Raw genomic sequence first — 20,410 nt, 5'->3', positions numbered from 1 at the left:
GTGCCACGCACGAGTGAAAATACTAGTTATATAATACAAACAAAACTTGATAGTTGATACATCAATTAGACAAATGACTTACTTAAATTAGAACTCTTTCAACAAGTAAATGATTAAATTTGTAAAACATAGATAAATTAAATTTATAACTCAATTTTCAAAAAAAAAAAATTTATAACTCAATAATAATTTATTAGCATAGAGAGGGTGTTCTTTCATTTATAAAGTCATTTATAACAATCTATATATTTTTTGTTTCATACGTAATGTGATAACATAGACAAATCGCTATGGCTATGGCAACTCCCCGCCACTAAGATCTTGGCGGCAAAACGGACAAATGAAGTGGGAGTTGAACCAAGTATTTATGCAAATAACAAATAAACTATTATTATTTGTTATTTATTATTTGTGTGATCACATTTAAACTAAATAACTTACAAATAACAAAAAAAAAAAAAAAAAAAAAAAAAGTCATAAACTTTGTAAATACATTTATACCACAAGGTCATGCAAGGCCTTTTTAAATAATTGCTGTACAATACTACAATTTATCAAATTAATGCACACATTTAAATAACATTGTACAACAGACTACTACATTCGAAATACTCAAATTAAATTAGCCAGAAAATCAACAGTTGTACTATATGTTAGCAGCTTAAGGGGATTTAAACGACGTCGTACTAACTGCTACCCTTTATACGAGAAGTACCTTTTCTTGATCAACTGCAACTGGGGCATTCCACTTTATCTGGTGCACGTGGCAAGCTGAAGCGTTCCGGTACCGGATTCTCATCTCTCAGAAGTCAGTACTTACTCATACCGGGAAGAGGGTCTAATTTTCTTGGAAAAATTCAGTCTTTTTGACTCCCTTTGTAATAACTCTCCTTTTCTTCTTCTTTCTCCCTTAACTTCACAGATGAATCTGTATCAGTAAGCTGCAACTCCTTTGTTAGTAGTACGGAGTAGAATTGGAGAAGAAATGCAGGGCTTGGTTCTTCGGAATGCTCATCCTTTCATTACACCAAGCAAGGGAACAACGATTAAGATTCCCTTGTTCCCTTTGGTTCACACTCTGCCTACGTGCCCTTTCGTACCCGCAAGAACTACACTTGTACAACCCTCTTTCTGTAAGTTATTAAACACCCTTTTCTTCTTTCTACCTCAATCATGTTTCTTTTTTGAACGGTTGGTTTTAGTGAGTTCCATTTAGATCAGCTAGAAACTAGTTTAAATGGGCGTTTCCAGTTTATTGAATTTGATTGCTGTTTGTCTTAATTTAGGGGGAATTGAGATAGTAAGTTCGAAATTATTGACTTTAATTGTGTTGTAAACAATTTTAGAAATGTGTTAAAGCTGAAACCTTTATGCCTTTGTTTATTTATTTTCTTAATGTTAACAAGTTGTGTATTGAAATAGAAATCTCTTTTATACTTTTGGAAGTTGTTGAACACCCATGGCCTTGTCCAGTGTTCAAGGGCACCCAGTGTTAGACTGCTTAGAATTGCATTTCATCACTGAGTCTGTCATGGTATATCTGACTGTCAAATAATAGTAGATTATTGGCTTGTTTGGTAAACAGCATTTTGAGCAAAAGTTAGTGGATTTGACCAGTTAAACCGCTAAATTGGGCGTTTGGTAAGGCGTGGTTTCCCTTAGCGTTATGGGTTCAAAATACTGATTTTAGAAATGCTCCTCTGAGTAGCGATTGTGATTGGAAAAAAAAAAAAAAATGCACAATCCTTTTTTGCCCTGATGAACTCCTGCTTCTGCCTTTGGTGTTCCTATTTTTGAAGTCACATGCTAATAAACAACTAATTTTACCAAACACCTTTCTACAAACAACTAACACAGTCTAGTAGTTTAAACTACTAACACAATTTGTTATCCACCAAGTGCTAATTGCTGGTGCAATTGGGTAAATGAAAACACAAATTCTTGGCTCCTTGATGTTTGTAGCTAAAACGCAGGATCCTTTTATTCACCATAAATGAAAAGTATTTTAGATGCATACTAAAGCCAGGCCAGGATCCTTCTTTGCACCAATAAAAAGAATTTGACTGGTGGAAGGGTTGCAAACTGCCTTACTGACCCTTTACAGTCTTAAGAAATTTAAGTAGTCCATGTCCTTTTTTTTTTCTTTCTCTGGCCATCTATTTCTACCATTAGTTAAATAGGTACACTGTAGTAAAGCACTGTTCTGAAGATACTTTGAATGGTATCCTGCAAGAAGTTCTGCTTTGGGCTTATGTTTCATATGAAAGATAATGGCATGCCATCTGCTAGATCTTTTTATAAACAAGTTTTAATTTTTTTCACTGTTCCTTGACTGTGTGAGAAATTGCTTGTTAAGCCAGGGTGCTGATTCACTCTTAGATAATTTTATTTCCTAATTTGTCAATTTTCTAAGGTCATTACCATTTTAAGTATTCACGATTTTGTGGATTGGGGTAATTTTTTTATTATTTGCACATCAAGTTGATTTGCATTAAGTCATTAACCCTGATTTGTAGTAAGAAGGTGGGAGCTGCCTAAGCTGCACTGGAGGCACTGCAGAACAACGTCACATGCATCTAATGTTGGCATTGGATCAGGGGGTTATGAAGAATTCAGTGAGCCACCTATAGATACTTCAGCTAAAGAGTGAGTCTAAACAACGATGATGTCATATGCACTTTTTGCCTTTCATGAATGGCAGTGAGAAGCTTCCAAACAAAAGACTTTTTGCCTTCTCTGATGATGTCATATACACTTTCATTCAATATGTTTCATAATGTTACTTTATGCAGTGTCCCAATTAGAACTTTCTTGATATTCAGCCTGAAACATATATTGCCTTTCATGAATGGCAGTGAGAAGCTTCCAAATCAAATTCCTTATCCTCTCTCTATAGCTCTAGTGCTATGTGGATGCGCTTTGGTATTTTCACTGATTGCCTTTGTAAAAGGAGGACCTTCGTCAATCTTAACTGCATTTTCGAAGTCAGGCTTTACTGCAGCATTCTCACTGATATTTGTATCTGAAATTGGCGACAAGGTATATATAATCACCTGCTATAGTTTATAAAAAAATCCCAAGTCGTAACGCATGCTTTCTATTGTTTTCAGTATTTTGTGTTTCTTCGATTGACCTTATCTTTTTAACTCCATGTTCAGTATCCATGTAGGTCATTCTGATTTTCTTTAGACACTATTAAGCCACTTCTTTTGCATTGTTCTCAGCAAAGATAAATAGTGTTATTGGTGCATTTAATTATTTATAGGGAAATTCTATAATGCCGAATAGTAATATGCCAACAATTATATATAGAAACGCGTGGTGGCATTTTGTAAATAGAATAATAGTTTTACTTTCACTATTTACAAAAAAAAAAAACATCACCACCCATTTCTATTTATAGTAGTCAGTATTTTTACTAATCCGCATTGGAGAATTTTCAGTTATTTATACATTATATATATGTTAAGTTTAGTTCATTCATATATGTGTTATTGCAATAAACAGGTAATAGCACTTTGATGAATAAAAATTATTTAGCATCAAGAATCTCTTTAAATTAAAGGCAACTTAAGGTACTCTTTGAATATGTCCTATATTCCTATTTCATTAATTCTTCGTTTGCTCTAATTTTACAGACATTTTTCATTGCTGCACTATTGGCAATGCAATACAAGAGACTATTGGTATGAGTTCTCAACATCTTGCTCTACCCTCTTTCTGATATGCAGTTTTAGTTTGTGAAAAATTCTCTGACTTGGGTCATGTGGAACTTTTGACGTTAAATATGTATCTTGTAATTTTCTAAAATCATATCTCTTGTAAAATATCATGTCAATCAACAATGAGAAGTTGTCCCTACGTATCATCCTATAAGATCTTTATTTATATTTTCAAAAAGGGTTAAACTTAAGAAACTGAACTGGAAATTTTGTGTCTAGAGAGGTTGTTGTGTAGTCATATTGACATTATACATTGGAGAGATTGCCACGAGTGTTGTATTATATGAACCATAAGAAGCAAAAAAAATAATAATAAAAATGGTAGAGATGTTTATCTTGCTCAGAAGTGAAATTCGTTCAACAATTTATAGCTCATGATTTGATAGTGGTAGGGTTTGTTCTTACTTTGATGAAGTATTGGTCAGGTTCTTCTGGGATCAATGGGTGCTCTTTCACTTATGACCATCTTCTCTGTCGTAATAGGAAGGATCTTTCATTCTGTGCCAGCACAGTTCCAAACAAGTAAGTTCGTTCTAGACTTGTATTATTTCATCAATCAAACTAATCTAACTTTTTAAATTTTTTTGCGGCAGCCTTGCCGATTGGAGAGTATGCAGCAATAGCACTTCTAGTATTCTTTGGCCTCAAGTCAATCAAAGACGCGTGGGAACTTCCATCTGAGGAGGTTAAAACAGGTGATGAATACGTTGAGGCTGAGGAACTTGTGAAGGAAAAGGTGATTATCTTGATTTAGTACATTATTATGTCCCTCGGTTGCTTCTCTTTCAGATTTAATTATAGCCACCGACATTGATTTCTTCAGGCTTCAAAGCGACTCTCGAATCCATTTGAAATTCTGTGGAAGTCATTCAGCCTTGTATTTTTTGCTGTAAGAACCTCCTCGAGAAGTCAAGTGTTTTTTTTTTTTTTTTACTTTTCCAGTTAAGAAATATTGCTAGTTTTCTTTTTAGGAATGGGGAGACCGCTCTATGCTTGCAACAATAGCTTTGGGCGCGGCACAGGTATAGTTTCTACGAGCACAAGTAGTTATAGAGTCTCATTTTAATTATTCGTGATTTTTCTTTTGGGAAGGTAATTTTTGTTTTTACCTTGAATGGATCGGATCTATTTTGCAGTCTCCATGGGGAGTTGCAAGTGGTGCTATTGCTGGACACTTGGTTGCAACATCTCTCGCAATACTAGGAGGCGCTTTTCTTGCCAACTACATTTCTGAAAAGCTGGTAAGCAAATAAAATTCCAACTTGAAAGAATTTCTGAATCTGCAAACAGATTTCTAAGCACCTTTCATAATCAGGTGGGCTTCCTAGGTGGAGCTTTGTTTTTGGTTTTTGCTGGTGCCACGTTCTTTGGGGTTTTTTGAGGAAGTTTTGTAAATCACAAGAAGAAAAGGAAGTTCTTTTGTCGAAGACAAGACATGCTTGCTTAAGGTGAAGACCAGAACATTTACACTTAGAAATCGGGGCACACACACACGAGAGAACGACTGTTGTTGTATCATACATGAAAGGAAGAAGCAACCATGTTAGAGGCAATTTAGGACATGTATACCTTCACATACTCCCCAACTGTCTTTTGACACAGTTCATGTTTCTGATATCATAAATCTGAGTTCCTTATTTATTGAATGTTGGAAATGGGCTGATATTTGTTAGTTCATGTTCTGTTTGATGTTTTAGTCAATAATAAGGAAGCCAATTATTGTATGTACTAAAGAACTAACAGCATGGTTATCATAAAATAGATCAGGGATGGAATAACATTCCTATAAATAATCCTGTTCTATTGTTTGTTTTGACTATTTTTTTTTTTTGGGAATAGCATTCCTAGAAATGAGCTATTCCCTTCGTAGAAGCTTTCAGTATATTGTGCATGGCTCTTGCTTTATATCATTCACAAGTTCAATTGTGCATGGCTCTTGCTTTATATCATTCACAAGCCAAGCTGAACTTTTAACACAAAGTGGCAAAACAATTTAGAAATTTTTTGAACAGTATTCTTTTTCCGATGACGAGGAAAACCTACAACCACCCAAGAGTGCACACAAGGTAAACCCTGCCTTGGAACTATATTCTTGAATTGAGTTCAAAGGGAGAAAAGGCTTCGTTAACAAGAATAATTAGAAACTATATTCTTGAATTGAGTTCAACGGGAGAAAAGGCTTTGTTAACAAGAATAATTAGAAACTATATTCTTGAATTGAGTTCAATGGGAGAAAAGGCTTTGTTAACAAGAATAATTAGAATCCGAGCCGTCAAGGACAAAAATTACAATTTCCTCATCATGGAAAACCATCAAGTCTGGTTTGGATAATATGTTACTAGATTACAGGAACACCTCTAGTCTTTGCCAAAATGGGATGAACCCTAGATTCTTTTATTTGTGAGAGTTAAAGAATTGTGTGTTTAGGCAGATGACTAGGTGGGGATTATGGATCCTATCAATAGTCCATACCACCCATTCCGCCCATGCCACCGCCCATACCAGCTGGAGTTTCCTTCTCGTCCTTTGGAAGCTCAACGACCACTGCCTCCGTTGTCGTCAAGAGAGAAGATACACTGCAGAAACATAAGCGATTAATAAGAGCATGTAGCAAAAGCGTGCTTATGACAAAAGTAACAGGAGTTCAGCATACCTAGCAGCATCAACCAAGGCTGTTCTTATGACTTTCACCGGATCAATAATACCTGCCTTAACCATATCAACATACTCACCTGTTGCATATAAGACAAACAAACAATCTAAGTACATACACCACAGCATCTTTTGGGCTTTATAAAGTACTCATGGTTTCATTAATATTCTTCTGTTAGTTAGCAAGTGCATATATACCTTTCGCCGCATCATATCCAAGATCAGCGTTATCTTGCTCAAGCAGTTTACCAACGACAACAGCTCCCTCTACTCCAGCATTAGAGGCTATTGTGTGCACTGGCGTCTGCAATGGGGTTAAACAGTTCGGTTAACTTTTGAGGAGGAGGGGGGACTGCCACTGACAACTTGAATGAGGGGAAAACACTACAAACCTTCAGGGCATTCTGAATAATTTGAACACCAATCTTCTGATCAAAGTTAGCTGTTGGGAGCTTCTCCAATTCTTTTGAGGCATAGAGAAGAGCAACACCGCCACCAGGTACAATTCCTTCCTCAACAGCTGCTTTGGTGGCATTTAGTGCATCAGTGACTCTATCTTTCTTCTCACCAACCTCAGCTTCACTGGCCCCTCCAATCTGCAAGAAAAAGACGATTACTAAAACTGGACATGCAATGAAACAGCCACATTTCGTGTCAAGAAAGACAAAAGGCAGGCAAACAAGTTCAAACCTTTAATACAGCCACTCCACCAGAGAGCTTAGCTAGTCTTTCTTGTAGCTTCTCCTTGTCATAATCAGATGTGCTTAATTCAACAGCCAATCGGATCTGGCAAGAATGAACACCAAATTTAATCAATAAAACCTACTAAATGCTTGACAGCAAACCAGTAGTCTTCCAGTTCACATTACTAATTCATCATGCCAATACAAACCTGTTCACATCTTTCCTCAATAGACGTCTTCTCTCCCGCACCATCAAGAACAACAGTATCATCCTTTGATACTGTGACCTGGAACAATAGTAAAACTTCATTAATAACAACAAGGCCACAGAAATAAGACTGTTTTATCAACTTATTTAGAGATAAAGACCAAGAAAATGAAGTTCATCTCTACTTCAAGAAATTATCAAGAAACATAATATCCCAGAAAAGACATAATGGTAAGAAAAAACATGCTTTTAAAACCTGGTGCAACTTTACCTTTTTGCATGTCCCTAGCATTTCCATATCCACATTTTCAATATTTAATCCAAGCTCTTCTGTTATGACCTGTCACATAGAATAAAAACAGTGAATTCTAAAACACACAACTATGTATAAATGCGCAAATGCATCACAGGGCAGGGGTCTCAGTTCTCACTTGGCCTCCAGTTAAAGTAGCAAGATCTTGAAGATTGGCCTTCCTGTTCTCACCGAAGCCAGGAGCTTTTATGGCACAAACCTGCATACAAGCCAATTACATCAGATATAAAGTCAAATTGCTAACAGCAAGAGAAACTACTCTAATAGTTGCTAAAATACCTTGACTCCAACACGAAGTTTGTTTAGAATAAGAGTTGCAAGGGCATCACTGTCCACATCTTCAGCTACAATCAAGAGAGATCTTTGTTTCTGCAATATGACCAAATTAAGCCAAAGTGCCATGCATCTCGATGGCAAACTGCCAATGCAAGTACTTCATATCAACAATAGCATAGGAAGTATACCTTCAAAGCCAACTCTAAGATTTTTACAATAGCATTTATGCTTGAGATTTTCTTCTCGTGTATTAGAATAAGAGGGTCATCCAACTCCTGCAAATCAACACAATAATCATCTCACCATCACGCTTACTGTAAATAAATCATAATGATTTATAGCATGCAAAGTATAAGATTAAAAAGACTTACACATTTTTGGTTCTTTGGATTGGTAATAAAATATGGGGAGATGTAGCCCCTATCCAGCTTCATCCCCTCAACAACTTCTAACTCATTCAATAATGTCTTTCCATCCTATAACAGCAATCAAGATCAAAATTTTTAGGCATAGTAATGTTACATAGAAGATTAATACTTGGATTAGGCATCATAAATGCCTCAGATTACTGAAGCCTATAATTGACCATTAAATGCATTCCAGTAATATCACCCAGCACTGGTCCAAGTAGTATCAGACATAATCGGAAAAAAGAATTGCAATTGGAAGTAATTTAATGGCCAGTAATATTGCAGGAAACACCAAGCACTAACTTGAATTGTGATGACTCCTTCCTTGCCAACTTTCTCCATAGCCTTTGCAATCAACTCACCAATTTCTCTTTCCCCATTTGCGGAAATTGTACCAACCTGAAAATGTAATTATAAGCCCTGTTGAAAACTGCTAGAGGTTGCAGCACAAGAAGAGAACTTATATCTCTCATACATATTTCTATACATTTATGTCAAACGACCAGTAGGAGTTCAAAAAAAAAAAAAAAAAGTTGGGTCAGATTGTCATATGCTAGCAATACAACATATATCAGCCAATGATAATACCTGTGCAATTTCTTCTGATGTACTTATCATCCGTGCTCTGCTCTTCAGGTTTGTGACCACAGAATCAACAGCCATGGTGATACCACGTCTAAGATCCATTGCATTCATGCCAGCTGCAACTGACTTACAGCCTTCAGCAAATATAGCCCGTGTGAGGACAGTTGCACAAGTGGTACCTGTAAAGGGAAAAAGACATCATAATAAAGTAAGTATGTTATATGTAAACCGCATATGCAAAGGTGAACTTTAGACATGAAGCAACAATATATTAAAGCATAACAAGTATCTGCAACATAATCGTTCAATAAGATATTTATATTGGACTTACCATCACCAGCAACATCATTAGTAGCATTAGCAACCTGCTTTACCAGGCTCGCACCAACATTCTTCACTTTGTTGTTGAATTCAACACTTTTTGCAACTGTGACACCATCTTTTGTTACTTTAGGGGCACCCCAACTTTGTTCAATAACAACATTACGTCCCTTCATAAACAAATATGTATTAACCAGTTAATAATCTATTACTTCTATTACTAAAATGGCCAAGGACTCAGCATTAAAAACAGCAAATAACACTAACAACAGTATCTTGCAAATGTAAAAATAATACTGGCCTCTCTATCACACATAATAAATAATAAATTAAAACATGGGAGTGAATAAAATAGAGTTAATACCCAAAATGGTCCTTCGACTATGTCATAATTACCAATTTGGTCCTCAACTACCATTCTTACCCAATTAAGTCCTCAACTATGTAACTTTTACTCAATTAAGTCCTCAACTATACAATTCTTACCCAATTTAGTCCTCAACTATACAATTCTTACCCAATTTAGTCATCTGTATTAATTTGACTGTTTGTTGACTATCAAAAGTCGGGATAAAATTATAATTTTACAAGATTTCTCCTTCCTCTCCATTTAGCAGCGCCAAACCATGCAACAATACACTCCGATCAGATTTCGATCGTCAAAAAATCGTTGGAAATCAAATTCATGGGCTATCCGATGCATAACCACTACTTCGATACTGACAGGTTTAGAACCCAACCGGAGCTTATTGCTACATGATTTGACGCTGCTAAATGAGGAGGAAGGAGAAAACTTGTAAAATTAACTTTATTTCCACTTTTGACAGTCAACAAACAGTCAAATTGACAAAGGACTAAATTGGGTAAAAATTGTATAGTTGAGGACTTAATTGGGTAAGAATGATAGTCGGGGACCAAATTGGTAATTACGACATAGTCGAGGGACTATTTTGGGTATTAACTCAATAAAATATTAAAATGTAGCTGCCCCAGTGTTCTCCAAATGCAACAATGCCAAGGAGAGATTGTAGAAGGGCAGCACATGTACTTTTGCTTCAAGGGAACGAGTTGATCAGAAACACATCAATTCTGACAACCAGATAGTGAAGCTTAACATCAAGTTTAGCCAAAAATCCAAAAACTAATGGTAATGAAATCCTGTAGATGAGCAACACCAATCAACCTATAGGATTTGTTAGCTAACAATATTTCAAATTCCAATACATTTTTAAGAATTCCCATAATGCAGAGATTAAACAAATCACTAGCACAGCCATATATGGATATAGTTTGCTAATATTCTAATTTCTACAGCACTCTCAATAATTTCAATCAATACTCATCACACTGATATAGCAGAGAGTTCAACTACAGAAAGAATGTGGACGTAGAAAAACACAATTTTCCCAGCAAAAAATGCCTCAAAAACAAAACAATTAGTATACATACACATAATGATACATGTATATCACACATACAAAATGGCTTACAATACTAACAACTAATGCCAAAAAAAAAAAAAAAAAAAAAATCAAACCTTTTTTAGTTAAACCAAGGACACGCAAAATATAGAAATCATCAAACTCCCAAACTACAAAAAGGTACCTTGGGACCCATAGTAACTTTAACTGCATCAGCAAGTTCTTCTACACCCTGAAGCATCAAGGCCCGAGCCTCCACTCCAAATCTAATATCCTTAGCAGCATAATTTCTGCTCCAGCCTAACCTACTACCAACCTACAAACCGAAAATTCCAGGATTGAATAAAATTCACAGATCATAAAACATTCAGACCAACGTTTTCAACACAAAACAAAACAACGAAATATAGGTACCTGCTGGGAGCTGCTTTTCGCAACCCTGCACATTCAAGAAAGCGTTTAAAGCCAAATGCAGATTGCATCACTATAATCTAAGAAGGAAAAGATAATAAGAAATGCCCAAAAAAGAAGTACCTGGCTTTGGAGGCAATGTTCGATAAGAAACGATGCATGATTTATGTATTGATAATGAGTAGATACGCTTCGTCAGAGTTTGTCAATGAGGAAGCGCACAGAAAGAAAGAAGAGAGTAGAGATCGGGTTGAATAGTTGTTACTCAGTATATATGAATAGCTAAAGAGAAGCGTCTAGAAGATGCACCTCCTAGGGCTTTTAGGGTTTATCATTCGTTATTTATTTGTTTCTCAAAATAATTATTAATTATTAAATTATTAATTAATTATAATATAATCATATATGGAAGTTAATCAAGTTATATGCCAAAACCTGTTTTCAAAAAAAAAAATATGCCAAAACTTGGTGAGGAGCAACATAACTTTGACTCTTCCAAATGGGATGTCACAGGAATATCAAAATTATATAATAAAATAAAATTTTAAAAAAAATCAAATAGACCTTTAAATTTTAGGTAAAAGTGCAATTAGGCTATTTAATTTTTTGTTAGAAAGAGACTATTAAACTTTTAAAAAGTGCAATCAAATACTTGAACTTGTCAAAATGAGTCAAATAAGTATGATTTATCGATAACCAATAGGTTACAGGTAATTATAATATTATCAATCGGACTGGTCGCCTTCTCCAAGTGTGGAGAAGGCGACTAGATCTGGTCGTCTTGTCGGGCTGTCGGTTATCTTCTATGGTTAGGACACTTGATTTTCTTTTTTAAATTTTATTATTGTCAGAATTTTTTTTTGTCGAAATCTTAATAATTGATTATTCCAGATGAATAACCGATTATTAGATTTAACGCATCAAAATAACAAGTTCAAATATTTAATTACACTTTTTAAAAGTTAAAAGTTCTAATTACATTTTGATCTAAAATTTAAGAATTTATTTAACTATTTTCTCGTTAATTAAAAAGTAAACCGTACTTTAATTGGTAGAACATTTTGGGGGTCACGCGCCCTAATCTCCACCAGTCCCGCCGGGTCGGGTCGAATCCCTCGTTAATCTATCGAGTTTCCCTCTCAACTCTGTGTCACTCACCCCAGGCACCTATAGTCGTTTATAGTTTTGTAGCTCCTCCATTGTTGAGGGAGATCACAGATCAAAGATGACGGAGGCAATGATAAGGAAGAAGCCGGGCATGGCCAGCGTGAAGGACATGCCGCTTCTACAAGACGGACCTCCGCCCGGAGGTTTCGCTCCGGTCAGGTTCGCCCGCCGAATTCCCAACACTGGCCCCAGCGCCATGGCCATTTTCCTCACTGCTTTAGGCACCTTCTCTTGGGGCATGTACCAGGTCGGCCAAGGCAACAAGAAGCGTAGGTACGGCGTGTGTATGTAAAGATCGGATCTTTGATTTGATCTGGATCGCGTTTAATTTGGATAATGAAGATATTTATTGATCATAATTTTTCAACTATCGAGATTATATGCACCTTTTGCATTAGATGGTCTTGTTTTTCAACAATTAAAGCTGAGATTTTACTGATTTTTATACAGACATTTATATTGTTAAGTGGTGATTCGATTGTGATTTTTATCATTTCAGTTGAGGATTATGTTTGTGCATTGTTAAGTGAATTAATTCTTGAAAGATAGGTCTAGGGGATTGATGAATTATATTCACTAGTGAATCAAATTTCAATGTTTTTTATGTGAAATTATGAAAATTTTGTCTAATAAGGTACATGCAGCAATAAAAGTGCCATCTTGATCATATTAGGATACAATGTGCCATCACATGGATGTTTCCATACAAATCGAAATTCCCCTTTGATTTTTAAGCAGGGAGTGGGATAAGATATGTTATGGGGGGAACGGATACAAACCATAAAAGTAGTTGCACGGTTAACAGTGAGCTAACTTTTGCTCGATGGGGGAGATATTGAGGCTTAGTCTTTATTGTAGTGCAGTACTTCCTTAAGGTATATTACATGTAGTAGAGGCTTTAAATTTTAATTGGATTCCCTAAAGACCCTTGGATTAAAAATTTATTAGTCTCTATAATGTCTGTTCTACAACAAAGTGGTAGAAGTTCCAAGAATTCTTAGATTTCAGTAGAAAATGAAACTGTAGAACTAGCAGCTTTAAAGTATTCTATGAATCATCTCTGATATTTTTAAATTATCACTGCAGATTATAAAATCCCTATTATTTTACAAAGTGATAGAAGTTATTGGGAAATGTCTGGGAACTCTTTAAAATGTGTAGCTGATAAGTTCCTTGTTTCATGTGGCTTCCTTTATATGTAGATCAAGCTAGCATATTTACATGTGAATGCACGGATGAACTTAATTAACCTATAGATTGCTACTCTGGATTTTGACCAAATCCACTGATTACATATATTACTGTTTGTAATTTTGGTCGTGAACAGCTCTTTGTAGTTTACACCTTGCCACCCGCCTATTATTGCATCTTCTTCTTTTTTTCAAATCTTGGTAGTTATCAGATGAATGGCACCATTCCATTTTGTTTGATGGTTGTCAGCTTCTGGTTATCCATTGTATTTGCATCTTGGCATTCTGATTTATCCACTGGGGTTCGTTCCAATGATGTGATGATTGCGAATTTTTTGTTTACGAAAATTACAGAATACTAGGCTTTTTGGTCATTGAAAAAATAGGAAAAATGGCTGTTGAACTGTAACAAGATCTTCGTATTCTGTAGGGCAATAAAGGAAGAAAAATATGCTGCTCGAAGAGCCATAACTCCCATGTTACAAGCTGAAGAGGATGAAAGGTTAGCGGCAGCTTGGACTTTTCTCTGCCTTCCAGAATAGGCTTTATACCTTATTCACCATTGCACTTTGGGTTTTATGTCTTTAGATTTGTCAAAGAATGGAGGAAGTATCTAGAAGAAGAGGCGAGAATTATGAAGGATGTTCCTGGTTGGAAAGTGGGCGAGAGTGTGTACAACTCGGGGAGATGGATGCCCCCAGCTACCGGAGAGCTTCGACCTGATGTCTGGTAAGATCTTATACTATCCTGCTGGATGTGCAGAAGCAACAGCAATCATGTTCCAGTCATTGCAGTATGTGCTGTCTTTGGGCGCGCAAGTAATAATGTACCTTCGACTTGTGTTCAAATTGTTCAAAACAACCGTGTAGTTTTCTTTTAAAATAATTTAACGTATTCTCATGAGATTTGGGAGTATAATTATACTCTTCTTACTGGATCATTTTATGTCATGAGTATGGTCACTGCCATACATGTTTTTCTGGACTTTTTTTTTTTTTGGTTTATGAGGAAATTTGAAGTGAATCAGATTGGATCGACTTTGGCCTTGCCACTTTGATAAGGTTTTCTGGTTTGTTGCCTACTAATTGTAAAAACAATATATTCCTTGTGCATTTTGATGACCCTGGCAATTCCTCTGGGGACTTAGGTTGTGTTATCAAGCACAATAAAGGGCAATTATTATGTGGCTAAGAAAGCACAATAATTAGATTTTGATATCAACTCAAGTTTCACTTTTTGAATCTTTATGATTTATATATCACTCATCAAGTTGAGGGACTTGAGTGGTGCAAAATACTCCTTATTCTAATTAGCATCAGTCGCAGAATCCATTGCTTTAGCACATTATACAAACACTTCCACTTCAAACATCAAAACTGGAAGATTTCGACTTTCCTTTATCCTACAACAGACAAAACGAAGCAAGTAGGCCTACCACAGTTAGAAAACTGGGAATAGAGGGCCAGTCCCATCCGGTTTATCAGGATCAGGGATGCTGGTGTAGATGCATAGCTTGTTGGACATCTCCCACCTCCAATCCAGCTTCCTCGACACGTATAGTTGGGGCCACCTGTTAATCCTCACATAGTGTTGTCTTATCTTGTCATTAGCCAGGTAGCTTGTTACTACACAGTAGCAGGCCTCGTGACCACCCCAGATCTGGTCCTGCGGATCTGCAGTTTGGCTTCCGTCTGGATGGAAATAGCGACGCAAGGGAGCTCCGGTGCCATTCCAGTAAGGGTCAAGATTTCGCCAATATTCTGGAGCAGCCTGAGAGAAATGAGGTTCAGTCAGATAGGTCCCCTATGAAAATGTGCTAGATGCAACCGACCTCAATGCAGTCATCTCTACAAGGAGAGAAACCTGATTAAATAGTAAAAGTCCATTCTAATATTGAAAATTAAGACAATATCATGAGGGCTGAGGCACAGTGAACAATAGCAGAAGTATATGTTTTGGAAATATAAGTGATTAGTGACAGGAAAAGATTGGATAAGTAAAAGAATTTTCTATCTGAAGTAAAAGAAAAGGGACTGTAAATCTGTCGTTTCTATCTTGGTTATATTTTTTGTCAAATAATAGCAAATTTATGCATGGACAATGATAAAAGAAAATAGTAATGTCTGATAACTACTCCGTATCTTATAGCGTACCTCAGTAAAATGAAATTCCCAAGCATGATCACAGAGGTCATCCCTCATTATTCGAGCCTGGAATGAACACATTTGAATTGATAACTGGCCAGTAGCCAGGTAGAGGAACAAATATTTGTGCACAGAGAGAGGGGGGAGGGGAGTTTGTAATTACTCACACGTTTGCCATCAACAACTGCCAATGAGTAAACAGCCAACTTTGCAAGTCCCCGAAGCTTTGATATACGAGGTATATGTGCTTTTCCAAGCCATAATTCCTCGCACTACAAATTATGAAAAATGTTAGAAAGTAGCACAAGTTATATACTGTTGCATCTGTAACTAAAATGCATCTAGAAGTACAAAAATCAACTCGCCTTGCATCATTATCATTATATCATATGGTTGACAGATAACACATTTGGAACATCCAAAAGCATACTGTTCAAAACAACTGGCTTTCTAACTATTGGTCTGGGGTTCCAGTCAGGAGGAGAGAGAGAGAGAGAACAGCAATTAAGATATTCAGAGACAAATGAATCCTAATCACCCCAATAATCTGAAAACCTTTCTTCATAACTTTGAGTTCAATTTCCAAAATTCATTGTTAAGGAAACACATCAATGATCAATTGTACAAAATGGTCCTCATAGACGGCTAGGAGCTGTAACCAACTCTAATGAATATAACACCGAAACAAACCCTTTTCCAAATGGGGTCAAATGAAATTGGGAATAATCTAAGAGAACATGTCAATCAAATCAACAGCCAGACAACAAAAGGGGTTTGAGGCTTTTCTCAGGTCTTTGGTCTGGGTTCAAATCCCCTCCCCTCTATCGTACATTCGTACTTGGGAAGAAAAAAAAAATTAACTGCCACAATATGAAGTGGTAAGACCGTAAGATGAAAGCAATCCATCATTGAAAAGTAATAGAATCCATAACACTTTCACATGGAAACTATGTTAAACAAACCCATACTCAAATTTCTTATTAAACTCAGGTTGATGGAGATGCTCCATCCTATCAAGACTAGAGTTTCCGAATTCTCAACTAAACCAGTCCAGAAAAGAAATTTTAATTCATAGAAATGGAGGCTTCCCATGACAATCCCCATTTCACATACCCAACAGCATATCAAATTCCTAAATTCCCAGTAAACTAACCCTTGCTTATTCCTAAATTCCCAGTAAACTAACCTTTGCTTAAAAACAAGTTGTATAACAGACAATTTCCTAGCTGAATGTAAAAATCAGAACATAAAGAGAAACAAATGAGCTGTGCAGAACAACGAAAGTTGTAAAACAGCTAAAATTCACAACAAAAATACCACAGTTCTCAAAGGTTCACGCATTTCAAAACATTGAAGAAATTATTGACTCCAAAATTCCCAAATACTCCAGAAAACTCAAACCAAGAATCAAAAGCATGGAAACGGCAAACCTTGGGGCCCCAAATGGTGTCGCTGGAAGCAACTCCATTCCAACGGCGGGAGACAAGGAGAGATAGTGCCACGCTGCGTGCGTCAAGATGGCTCAGAATCATCAGCATGATGTCTGTGCCAAATACCTCAAGGGGATCCATTGAATTTGAACAAGTGCCCCTTTCGCACTCCTCTTTCTTCTTTCTCTTCTTCCTCTTCTTCACTCTGCTCTCAATTGCATCCACCACATCCCCATCTACGGGCTCAGCCCCGCAGAAGATTGGGCCTTTGCTTTCACACATCGCCATCGGAGCTAACTCCGTCGCCAACATTTTCTCCCCGGAGAACAGTCGCGTGAGAGACCCTCAAGGAGTGACGCGCCGAAAAGCACCCCCCGCGCGGGGGTGTGGGTTGTTCAGCGTGTGTATCATTTGTCGTTTTCCCCTGTCAGTTACATTTGACTTACGGCAAATTTTGTATTTTTCATTTTATTTTTTGAGTTTGTACTTTGTAGGACACTAGTTTGTTTAAATTCCGGTATGACCCCACCTACGTTACTATTGAGATTTGTTAATCCACTCTAATCCTGTTGTTTTCGATTAATTTTTATTCGTTTAATTGAAATTTTTACAAACCCAACATGGTAGCTCAAGTGGCAAGTGAGCTCTCTTTGTGGGGGAGAATTTTGAGATAATCCGAATTTGATTTCTACAAGTGACAATTTTCTTTGGGCCAACTCCTTTGCTTCTTGGAGCGAACCGGGTGGACCCGGACCATGTTATGTTTCATACCAAAATTGTGATGAAGAGTGGTCTGTATTCAAAATTAATGTGGTGATGAAGTGGATATCTAAGAGTAAATTGAGGATGAAGTGGATATCTAAGAGTAAATTGAGTCCAAGAGATAAATAGAATTCATGATCAAAGTTTTGGGAGCCTAGATATAAAGAAAAGGGTTAGGATATAATATTGAGATGATGGGATTTGAAGTGAGACATGGGTTGATATTCAAATGGTTGAGATGCAAATATTTTGGGGTCAAAGCATAATTATGGTGGAATAAGGGAGTAAGGGTGTAAAAAAAGATGTGGTGGGGTGTTCGAGTCACGTGGGAGGACCCGCTATGTGCCCAATGGCCTGCTGTTGGCTACAACAAAACTAATATTGGCTACGTGTGGACAAGAGTTGTGGCGATGGAGTTATGCATAACCAAAGAAGTGACAAAGGCGGCATTAAAGCAATGCGATAACTCAATATGTACCATGCGCCTTATCGCCGAATATGATATGGCAAATGCGGTGTGGTCGTGCACTCGTGCTCGTGCATAGTCGGAGAGAACAGCAAGGTCGTGGCGGCATTAAAACCCAACCTAAGCTTGATGTGCACCTCATAGTCTTACCGCCAACTACATCACACCCAGGCGTGGGCACCTATCCCCCCAGGCTTGGTTGAGCATGACCAAAATTTGCCTCACATGTGAGCTGACATAGTGGGTGGTTCCCGATATAAGCGTGTGGTAAGAGTCGTGAGACGTGGCTGGTAATACATGGACACATTTATGGGTGATGACTTTTGGAGTATGACATTCACTTGATTTTGTCCAATTTGGGACCCTTTGGCACTATAAATAAGGGGTATTGTTCCTCACTAAGACATCACCATCTTCTGGCATGATATTTGTGATTTAATTTCCTCGGTTACTTGTCTTCAATCCTTTTTTTTTTTAAATTTGTCTAATTTGTTTAGAAGTTGTAATAACTCATATTGGGATTGAATTCAAAGTCAATTTTCAATAATGTTATTTAATTACAAATGGAAATGACACTTGTGACCTAGTGCCCGATTTATTTAATATTTACATTTGGTGTGAATAATACCCTTTACACGCAATTTCATGATACGTTGTTCTAATATAACCATCAATATAATTAGTTATGACATGATAAATTTTTTTTACCATTAAATTAAAACGTAAATGTAAGGGGTCGTTTGGTTCACGGAATGTCAGATTACCTTAGGGAATGTTAGATTGCTGGGAATGTTAGATTACTGGGAATGTTAGATTCCTATGTTTGGTTAAAATTGGGGTATGTAATATAATCATGTTTGGTTTAGGGTTATCTTTTATACACACTATAATATCCTTAACATATTTTCATATATTTTAATAAATTTAAAAATTAAAATAAATAAATAAGATAACGGTATCATATATAATTACATGATTTTAAAATATTAACTAAAATCTTGAACTTAAGAAACAAAATTATTTTATATGCTAACATAACATAATAAAAATAAAAATATATATAATTACAAAAATAATTATATATAATAATAATAATAATAATAATAATAATAATAATAAACTAACATAACCAAGGTTATCTTACATTACCTAAGATTTTGAAGGGAATCACATTCCCTTCAAAATCCTATGTGGAGGGAATGTGACATTCCTGGGGAATGTTAGATTCCCTGAGATAATGTGCACCAAACATAGGAATGTGAGCTTTGGAATGTCACATTCCCTTGGTTATGTTATATAACTTGAACCAAACGCCCCCTAAGTACATTGAAATTTAAGTTCCATGGAATATGGTGATTAATGATATTGTAACATTATCTTATGCATGACCAGAGATACTAATGGAAACATATATAACATGTGTACGTAAAATGCAACGGTGTTTATGACCACTATAGATTTTCTATACCACAACCAATAATCATGCTTTTGGTATCTGGATAGAGGTGTTGATGATGGGACATTAACAAAGCTGAATATAGACCACCATACTTAATATTATTATACTAGCAACTTAAAGTTCCTTTTGATCAAAACTTATTATATATATATATATATATATATATATATATATATATATATATATATATATATGTATGTATGTATGTATGTATGTATGTATGTATGTGTGTGTGTGTGTGTGTGTGTATGTATGTATATCTATATGTATGAGCATAAATACAATTAAAATAGAGTTAATTATCAAAATGGTCCCTTGACTATAACAAAATTATCAAATTGATCAGTGACTATTTTTTTGACCAATTAAGTCTCTCAATTTTAATTTTTTTTTGAACCAATTTGGTCATTTGTTTGTTTTGTCATTAGGCATCCGTTAAATTAGAACCAACTTGGTAATTTCGTTATAGTTAATGGACCATTTTGATAAGAGTTTTTACCCATTTTGGTCCCTTGACTATGGCTCATTCTCAATTTTGCATTCCGACTTTCAATTGCACCCAATGTGGTCCCTTGACTTTTAAAAATCACTCCAAATTGGTCCTCCGTTAGATTTTGCATCAATTGGGCGTTAATATTGGGGGTATTTCAGTCAATTCGTTAATGTTGAGGATGGACAACCGAGGCATAACAATTGAACAAATTTGAGATCGAACGCCGGCGGCTCTGCGGCGGAATACGGAGATGGAGATTCTCGACAAAATCACTAATGGTGAATTACTAACGGTGAC

The 20,410-nt window shown here is 36.2% G+C and overlaps 4 protein-coding genes across 7 annotated transcripts; 2 read left to right on the top strand and 2 right to left on the bottom strand.

The window, feature by feature from the left end:
- The first annotated feature begins 694 nt into the window (after positions 1–694).
- Positions 695–5,385, top strand: LOC109162096 (GDT1-like protein 2, chloroplastic). 3 transcript variants are annotated; one of them, XM_019310784.1, is made up of 11 exons: positions 695–784; positions 923–1,133; positions 2,517–2,646; positions 2,856–3,039; positions 3,639–3,686; positions 4,148–4,244; positions 4,316–4,458; positions 4,546–4,611; positions 4,694–4,744; positions 4,859–4,963; positions 5,038–5,385. In XM_019310784.1, the coding sequence occupies exons 2-11, from the start codon at positions 986–988 to the stop codon at positions 5,101–5,103; spliced, it is 1,038 nt and encodes a 345-aa protein (XP_019166329.1). In that variant the 5' UTR covers positions 695–784; positions 923–985; the 3' UTR covers positions 5,104–5,385. The 3 variants fall into 3 exon arrangements, with proteins under 3 accessions (XP_019166329.1, XP_019166330.1, XP_019166331.1); XM_019310785.1 differs by having other exon boundaries at positions 738–808; XM_019310786.1 differs by lacking the exon at positions 695–784 and adding an exon at positions 789–805.
- Positions 5,386–5,939: 554 nt separating this feature from the next.
- LOC109162095 (chaperonin CPN60, mitochondrial-like) lies at positions 5,940–11,333 on the bottom strand. Of its 2 annotated transcripts, XM_019310782.1 has the most exons (17): positions 11,126–11,333; positions 11,006–11,030; positions 10,776–10,907; positions 9,181–9,340; positions 8,853–9,028; positions 8,568–8,663; positions 8,226–8,330; positions 8,043–8,129; positions 7,858–7,947; positions 7,697–7,777; positions 7,537–7,605; positions 7,267–7,344; positions 7,065–7,160; positions 6,767–6,970; positions 6,573–6,678; positions 6,376–6,454; positions 5,940–6,298 (listed from the first exon to the last, which is right to left on the bottom strand). In XM_019310782.1, exons 1-17 carry the CDS (start codon positions 11,161–11,163, stop codon positions 6,181–6,183), a joined length of 1,740 nt encoding a protein of 579 aa, XP_019166327.1. In that variant the 5' UTR covers positions 11,164–11,333; the 3' UTR covers positions 5,940–6,180. The 2 variants fall into 2 exon arrangements, with proteins under 2 accessions (XP_019166327.1, XP_019166328.1); XM_019310783.1 differs by lacking the exon at positions 8,226–8,330.
- A 778-nt stretch (positions 11,334–12,111) lies between these two features.
- On the top strand, positions 12,112–14,382 carry LOC109162124 (NADH dehydrogenase [ubiquinone] 1 alpha subcomplex subunit 13-B-like). The gene is made up of 3 exons (XM_019310824.1): positions 12,112–12,442; positions 13,790–13,861; positions 13,948–14,382. Exons 1-3 carry the CDS (start codon positions 12,228–12,230, stop codon positions 14,090–14,092), a joined length of 432 nt encoding a protein of 143 aa, XP_019166369.1. The 5' UTR covers positions 12,112–12,227; the 3' UTR covers positions 14,093–14,382.
- Positions 14,383–14,581: 199 nt separating this feature from the next.
- LOC109162123 lies at positions 14,582–17,347 on the bottom strand. Its single transcript, XM_019310823.1, has 4 exons — positions 16,934–17,347; positions 15,671–15,775; positions 15,513–15,569; positions 14,582–15,129 (listed from the first exon to the last, which is right to left on the bottom strand). The coding sequence occupies exons 1-4, from the start codon at positions 17,243–17,245 to the stop codon at positions 14,800–14,802; spliced, it is 804 nt and encodes a 267-aa protein (XP_019166368.1). The 5' UTR covers positions 17,246–17,347; the 3' UTR covers positions 14,582–14,799.
- Between the last annotated feature and the right edge of the window lie 3,063 nt (positions 17,348–20,410).

This window comes from Ipomoea nil, unplaced genomic scaffold (genome assembly GCF_001879475.1).
Source record: "Ipomoea nil cultivar Tokyo-kokei standard unplaced genomic scaffold, Asagao_1.1 scaffold2926, whole genome shotgun sequence".
Classification (NCBI taxonomy): Eukaryota; Viridiplantae; Streptophyta; class Magnoliopsida; order Solanales; family Convolvulaceae; genus Ipomoea; species Ipomoea nil.
The sequence above is the reverse complement of the archived record's forward strand: the minus strand, read 5'-3'. Positions and strand labels throughout refer to the sequence as shown.

Excerpts from the sequence above, each read along its gene's own strand:
- LOC109162096 (XM_019310784.1), top strand. The coding sequence starts at position 986 with ATGCAGGGCTTGGTTCTTCGGAATGCTCATCCTTTCATTACACCAAGC. Across the intron at positions 1,134-2,516 it reads ACTTGTACAACCCTCTTTCT|TAAGAAGGTGGGAGCTGCCT; the intron begins GTAAGTTATTAA and ends CCTGATTTGTAG. Across the intron at positions 2,647-2,855 it reads ATAGATACTTCAGCTAAAGA|TGAGAAGCTTCCAAATCAAA; the intron begins GTGAGTCTAAAC and ends CATGAATGGCAG.
- LOC109162095 (XM_019310782.1), bottom strand. The coding sequence starts at position 11,163 with ATGCATCGTTTCTTATCGAACATTGCCTCCAAAGCCAG. Across the intron at positions 8,664-8,852 it reads CATCAGAAGAAATTGCACAG|GTTGGTACAATTTCCGCAAA; the intron begins GTATTATCATTG and ends TTACATTTTCAG. Across the intron at positions 8,130-8,225 it reads ATCCAAAGAACCAAAAATGT|GAGTTGGATGACCCTCTTAT; the intron begins GTAAGTCTTTTT and ends GTTGATTTGCAG.
- LOC109162124 (XM_019310824.1), top strand. The coding sequence starts at position 12,228 with ATGACGGAGGCAATGATAAGGAAGAAGCCGGGCATGGCCAGCGTGAAG. Across the intron at positions 12,443-13,789 it reads CAAGGCAACAAGAAGCGTAG|GGCAATAAAGGAAGAAAAAT; the intron begins GTACGGCGTGTG and ends CGTATTCTGTAG. Across the intron at positions 13,862-13,947 it reads CAAGCTGAAGAGGATGAAAG|ATTTGTCAAAGAATGGAGGA; the intron begins GTTAGCGGCAGC and ends TTATGTCTTTAG.
- LOC109162123 (XM_019310823.1), bottom strand. The coding sequence starts at position 17,245 with ATGTTGGCGACGGAGTTAGCTCCGATGGCGATGTGTGAAAGCAAAGGC. Across the intron at positions 15,776-16,933 it reads ACACCATTTGGGGCCCCAAG|TGCGAGGAATTATGGCTTGG; the intron begins GTTTGCCGTTTC and ends CATAATTTGTAG. Across the intron at positions 15,130-15,512 it reads GGGAATTTCATTTTACTGAG|GCTGCTCCAGAATATTGGCG; the intron begins GTACGCTATAAG and ends CATTTCTCTCAG.